General features: G+C 39.1%; 1 protein-coding gene across 2 annotated transcripts in view; it reads right to left on the bottom strand.

The window, feature by feature from the left end:
- The window catches only part of PTGFR (prostaglandin F receptor), an 18,529-nt gene extending 11,908 nt beyond the window's left edge, over positions 1-6,621 (bottom strand). Inside the window, exon 1 of one of the 2 annotated variants that reach the window (XM_005423074.2) lies at positions 5,770-6,621. In XM_005423074.2, the coding sequence (XP_005423131.1) occupies positions 5,770-6,558 (789 nt within the window). In that variant the 5' untranslated portion in view covers positions 6,559-6,621. The remainder of the gene's footprint in view (positions 1-5,769) is intronic. The other variant, XM_031058706.1, reaches the window with a different exon arrangement.
- Positions 6,622-7,337: the final 716 nt, after the last annotated feature.

Below are 7,337 nucleotides of genomic sequence, written 5' to 3' on the forward strand. Positions count from 1 at the left end.
AGAAGTAACTACCTACAGTCAACAACAGCTATCCCTGTATCAGTGCTGTGGGCAGAGGTAAGGAGGTGTGTCCAGCAGGCCTGCTGCTGGCAAAAAGCTTTTTTTCCTTTCCCCATGACACTGGTTCATGTATTAAAACCATTGTGACAGCAGTGGGCTCCTGACATGGGCCTGCACCCAGCCTCAGAGATGCACTGACAGCGCCCAAGAGCTCTCTGTCCCACGGGAGACCTGCCCTACCCCAGGCAGGTGAGAGCTGTTCCCACACCCCACATCAACCTCTTCTGCTGACAAGGCATCCTGTCTTTGTGTGGTGTCAGCAGACAAACCTTCTAGCAAGAACTCAATGGCAAAAGCCAGCACAAGCACAGTAATTATCACTGATTATCTTCTTTAAACTCTGAGCCCTGACAAGGACAGGTAAATGTCATTTTCCCCTCTGAAAGACTTGAAACGGCATTGAAAGCTGCAAGGTTAGCTGAACATATTTAAGTGTATCTCCTCCTTCAGAAACACACCTGTGGAAACTGAAAGCCTAATTTATTCTTTTTCAAAATAAAAAAATCACTCTCCCTGTTGACAGTGCCTGTGCAGGCCCAACAAGCTCATGGTGGCTGCAGCTTTGACTAATAAATAGTAAGATAATAACACACTTCTGCAGAGCAGCCTCACATGAGAACTGAATCCTCACATGGATCTGCATCTTGGGACATCTCCCTGCTTCTCCTCAGCTGCACTTTGTGATTCTGAGAAATCATCAGTTGCAAGAGCACAAGGGATAAATTTTTTAGTAACTCTTAAGCTGTAGGGACAATACAACAGCAATGAAGGCATACAAACAGCATTAATAAAGCAACAAGCTCATATATATGATGTCCATTGCACATATAAGGCAGTGCAATAGAAATAAACTGCCACCTTAATAAAGAAGACAAAAAACAAGAATGGAAGGAGAGACTTCAAGAGTAACACAGGTATGAACACCTGACAAAGTGCATACAAGGCTACACATGCAAAAACACTCAAATGAGATGTAGAGGATTGCCTTGTACATCCAACTACCTTATACTGTACACAAGGACGTGGCCCAGGAGTTACTTAGTGTAAAACCTGCAACAAACTGACCTCCTTCAGCAGATTCCAGCCCTGAGCCTGGCTCTGCACCCAAACAGCTGGTGGAGCAGCCAGGCTGGGATGGGGTAAGGGCATTCCAGGGAAAGCCTCCCTGTTAGTACATCAGCTTCTCACCAGCTCCAGAGCACACTGTCTGAAAGGACCACTCAGACCAGCTCCTGTAGCCTCTGAGTTGAAGTGATTCAATAAAGCACAAGCTGAACACAGTCCACAAAATGCAGTCATCAAGCACCACTGCATGAGACAGTCTGGGGACAAGAAAAAGAGCGAGTTCAGGGAGACATAATTAGCATAACAAATTGGAAAGAGAAGAGATTACATGGAAGGGGGCTGATAAAAATTAATCTCAGCAGTAAAAAAAGCAACTGAATAACAGTTGATTTATTCCTATGAACTAAACGGAGTTCTTTCCAATAAAAACAGGAATGGCTATTCCCAGCAATAGAGGGGAGGTAAAACTGGAATGAAATTAATCAGTTAACTGCATGGAAAACGATCTTAACAAGAATAATTTGAATGTAAAAGTATTTTTCTCAGGCTGTGTTTCACACATGAAAAAGATTAAAAATTTCTCCGTATCATAATTTGTTCCTGTAAATAAATTCACTCTGAAATAAATCTCTCCTGTCCGTAGGTACAGACAGTTCTCTTTGCTACTCCAAAAAAACAAATTTTATAATATGTTTATCCCTTGAGCCCTACAGAATACGACACAGGGATGTCAGAATTTGCTTATAAAAGCACAGCTCCAAACCACGCTGTTTCATGACACGCCAGACGTCAACTGACAGCCAAAAAACAGCTTTATATAACAATGTATTTCATCAGAGGCGTTGTCACCAAATCCTCCTGCCAGCTATCTGCTTTGGGAATCCAACCCCTAGGGACCAAATTCATCCAGCAAAATTGGCATACCCTTAGCAAATGGATGAAGAAAGCTGAGAAGTTGAAGTTAGTATCTTCAGAACATATTTACCTGGAATTACCCATCACAAAGCAAAATTATTTGGACTGTCAGGAAAAATGTGCCTCTGCAAACCACTGATTACATATATTATTATAAAACTCATGAATTTCACTTTTTGGGGGTTTTTTTGGTGAATTTTCTCCTGCTCTCAACTCCTCAAAAGGCATCATTGTTCCCCCATAAGGGAAGAAGCAGGGAGCACCTCTCATTCTCATCCTTCATTAAGGGAATATTCTCTCATAGTGGCAGAAAATGTGAAAAAGCTGCTTATTTTTGAAAAACAGATGAGATGGAGCTTTGGGAAAGAAATCCAAAGGAAAAAAAAGAAATCAGAAGGAGGTCCCTGTCCAAGAGCCATGGGGAGAGCTCCTCATTGCCATGGCATGGGCTCTGCTTTTGAAAAACGCTCCATCCATATCTTCAGGAATCTTACGACAGAGGTGGTGATTGATAACAATACTATATATTATTATTTATAATATTAAGTGTTGGCTATATATACATTTACACACATATAGAAATAGGCATCGAAACAACTTCACTATCACTGAGCAGATGCAGAAGTCAAGTTCAGTTCCACACCAGACACCATAAAGGACAATCCAGGGTCTTGTGACTCTAATGACATCTGAAAATGCTTTTATCACATGACAGTGACAATGTCTGAATATTAGCTCCACTTGGAAAAAAAATAAAATTAATTTAAAATCTAATAGTGAAGTAAATCTGCAGTTGAATTACAGCATTGGACAGACTCGATTATGGTAGCCCTACACATATGTCAATGGACATACCAGACTAGATTGAAAACAGAAGGGAAATGAATAAATTGAACCCCCCCAACACCAAATGAATCCAAACTCTTGTATCTGCAAACCACATGTGGTATAAAATGCATTGCCTTCCTCCACTTTCTCTTCCAGAAGTTTGTTTGGTTTCTAGTAACTTTGGTTTACTTTGAGGCAATTGACTCTCATGAAACATTTTGTTCTGTATACTCTTTGGGACAGAGAACATAGGTAGAATTCACAATTCAAATGCTAGACTTCAAATTCTGACTTTTAGATTTGCCTTGGAGAAAAAAAAAATTAAAGAAGCAAATCACAGAACAAGAATGTATTTACGTCCTCTTCCAGAGAATTTCACCTAAGAACACCTACTCATATTTATGTCAATTAATACTTATTTTAGTATATGCTGATTATATTATAGAATGTAAACCACTCTTTTCACAAATTAAAAGCCCTGAGACCTTTCAGATGTATCAGACAAGAAGGTTTGAATCAGCAGTTAATCATAAAGCATGTAACCTGAGAAACCCTGGATCATTTCAATGTAGCGCATGAGCAGTATGCTCCAGACAAAACTTTATTCTACTGCAGGCCAAAAAACTTGCTAAATTAACACCACACTTGTAATTCTGTTTGTATTCTGTTGCTATCAAAACAAGTAATGGGTAAATAAATCATCAAATTACAGCTACGAAAGGAAATACCCACAAAGGACCCTCCCTGTCCCATTTCATTTCCCACTGAAACTCTCTGGCTAAAACACTGACTGTTCATTTCCTTGAAACTTTGTTCCAAGAATCTAATCCCCCACTACATCTACTTTTTTTGGTTTTTAAACCCTTCCTTTCTAACCTAAATTTGTCCACATTGCAGAACTATTTTTCATAATGCCAGGCTGAGTTTGGCTCATCTCATTTCAAAAGAAATCCAAAGGCAAAGCATCACAAGCCCAGCAGGCACAAAAAGCACCAGCAGATTTGCCACCCAATGAATCAGAATTCCTTGTGGACCAACTTCCCTCTTCAACACAGTCCCACAAAATACCAAGTCCAAAATTAAGCAAGAATTCATTCACTGGCCTGCATCAGCTGATGCAAACACCAACTCCAAAAAGGGTCTGAAAAAAAAATTCCTGCTAGACCAGTAATTCATCTTCAACAACCACTTAGATTAAGTTAAATATTTTAACAAAAGTAGTGCTGTGATTTCATTAGATTGCCACAATTTCTAAAACTATAATCTTATATACATTTAATATAAATCATAATTAAAACTGAATGGCATAACAAAATCAACCATAGTAGTTGTAATTTAGTGTTCTTTAATGTGTTGAATAAATGAAGTGTCTCTTTTGAACTAAAAAAGTTTATAGCTCTTCTGACACCCAACGGTTTTGCAAAACCAAAGTAATCCCTGCTTTTAAGAATAATTAATTAATATTAAAATAAATGTCACCAGAGAATACTAATGCTGCTTTTTCATGGAAAGTGAAGTCATCCTATGAGATGCTAATTTTGAAAACCATTCTGTGGCATGCCCCAAACTTCAGATGGTGTCTGAAATAACTGTAAAGAAGTTCCCTACAAAACTTGCTCTGCTGCTCTGACAACTTTGTTTATGCTCCACACACCACAGCCACAACACTGACAGAAGCCAACATGAATTTAAACTATGCTGCAGAGCAAGACTAGAAAAATTCTCCATGATTTGAACAAAATTCAAAGAGTTTATTTCAGTGATTGCAGACATTCATACCTAGACTTCACCTTGAAGCCTGTGATACTGGATTAACTAAATGCTGCCTGCCACACACCAAACTGCTGCAGCCAGGCCAGTGCCATCTAATTTTTAATTAACTCAGGTAACTTCAGACTGTACCATAGGCAGTGAGCAGATGAAATATAGCCAGATCTGATACAGATCTCAGACTTAAATGTTAGTATTTGTTAGCTCAAACCAAAATTGCTCATTTATGTCACTGGAAAACTACAGGACCCTGCTTCTAGGGAAGAAATTAAGATTCCATGTTACTTGTGATTTAAACCCTCTAACCCTAGCAAAAAACCTAAATTTGTTCAGACAAGTTTGCTACACTAAAAGGAGACAAAGCTAACACCAGCTTTCTAATGCCATGATAGAGCTGGAGCTGTCAAATTCTTTCCCATATCACAATCGCACCTCCTCTGACCCTGCTCACTCACAGAGCAGGCATTACCAGCACTGCCCCTCTGGGAGTCTCAGCAGGGACAGTCCCATACCAGCTCTGCTGCTCATCTGTCCACATTACAAATCCAGCCTGCTTAGGTCTAAACCAAATGTTGATTTCAACCCACTGCCAACCACGGTTTTTCAATACGACCCTATTGACTGGGGTCTAAGCCCCTAACACCCTGAAAATTGAGGGGAGGGTTTTTAGGTTCTTAACTGTTATCTGCCCTAACAAAGTTCACAAGTAGCAGTAAACTGTTGAAATAACAGCAAACAGACTGCCATAAATAAAAAAATTATTTACACTGTACAGAGTAAAAAGACTTCCCAATCCTAGATTTCACTGAATTTTTGGAAGAGCTCAATATTTGTTCTGAATTATTCTAGCCATGATTCTTCTACCACCATCTGCTCCACAGCACTGGAAATGCAGTCGTCACAATCACTGTATATTTAGTTTAGAATATTATTGATCAAAAGTGGAGAATAACTACCAGCTTTTTATAGATGCATAGGTACATACATTATGGGCAATATGCTATAAAACTAGTATCACTGAGTGGGTGGAGCTGTTATCACAACTTAAGTGCTTTAAAACCTAGAGACAAAAAAGTGTAACTTTTATACAGTGATGTGCATTAAACATTGGCAAATACATTATGCTCTTACCAGGAATGGGCTCCAGCAAATGCAAGAAACACACATTATAGCCAAGAGCTGAATGATCATTTCAAAATGATGCGATCTGCCTTGTCTTTGTTGACTTTTAAATTTGACTCTTAAGAGGGTAATTCCTGTGACAGCATTGCACAGGAATGAAATAGCAAGGGCCAGGAACCCAAGGCAAGAAAAAAGTAAGAGATAAAATCTGTCTTCCCAGTCCTCAACATGTTCTGTTTTATAGAAGCACCAGGTCCTCGATGCTTGAATTTGGTAGGCTCTAAACCTAAGAATAGGCAGCAAAGCTATAAGAACAGCAAACAGACATACCATAGTCAACATCATTTTCACATGTCTAGAAGTCATTTTTGTAGAGTGAAATATTGGCTTGGTGACTCCAATGCACCGTTCAACAGCCATCACACTGCCCAGGAAGAGTGGGCACAAACCAAAGAAAACCATGCAGATGCCAAAAACACTGCACAGAATGTTGGACTGGTTAAACCGAATCCAGTCTTTATCTGAGGCATACACAAAGACTGCAATGGCTCCATTGATCAGGTGGCCGAAGAGATCTGTGACAACCAAACCACTGGCAAGAAGCAAAAAGGAGGCTTTTGATTTCTGTCTGAATCTCTGGTATGCCTTCATGAGAATTACTATTGCAAGACTGTTGGACAAAATTCCCACTGTCATGAAGATTATTGAGAAGAAAACTGAAATCTTTTTCTCCGTGTGGCACGTCGTGTTTTTCAAGACTCCAAATCCAGCCAGCCCCGGTGATTTTGAACTGTTCATGGTTAGGAAAGGAGACACAGCCCTCAAAGCATTTCAGCAGTCTTGCAATCAAAAGGCATCTGCAATTATAAAAACAAATATACACAATGCTGTAAAAGGCATACCACTGTTCAAATGGCATTTGAAGCAGAAATTCCATAATATGAGTCTGCGGTACAAATCTAATTTTCCACTTTTCTGAGTGATATGATATGGCATCACATTTTAAGTTCATCACTCATATGGTAAAACAATTATCTGCATGCATTACACAATGCAAACGTAGCCTACAGGAAATTTAGAGTTTCTGCCTGCAAAATACATACAAAATAATGTATACAATATATCATGCTTATGTACACATAGTAAGATAAACAATACAAACAATTTGTTGGTTAAACTAAGCTAAACAAATGTTTTTGCAACAAACTCCAAGAATGACAGTATTTAACCAGCCCAACCACAGTTAAAAGTGAAATACTGAAACTGGAGCATTCTGAGATCATAATCATGCTCCATTTTTAAACATTTATTTTCAAAACAATGTCTTAGTACCTCTAAACAATTCTACTCCCACAAATTCATGTTTCAAAGCTTTAACCTAACCAGCACCGAAGCCTTCAAGTTCCCAGCGCCCTCGCTGAAGCACCAACTTGGTTTTTAGACGCACCGTAATTCAGAAACCAATTCTGAAAGTTACTTTACACTTTATCTCCCATCTCTACTCCAAGGACATTCCTAATACCAAAACCTCCCCAGGCAAAGGGAAGGAAGAAAAAAAAAGGAGAAAAAAAAAGCGG

Source organism: Geospiza fortis, unplaced genomic scaffold (assembly GCF_000277835.1).
Source record: "Geospiza fortis unplaced genomic scaffold, GeoFor_1.0 scaffold333, whole genome shotgun sequence".
NCBI lineage: Eukaryota > Metazoa > Chordata > Aves > Passeriformes > Thraupidae > Geospiza > Geospiza fortis.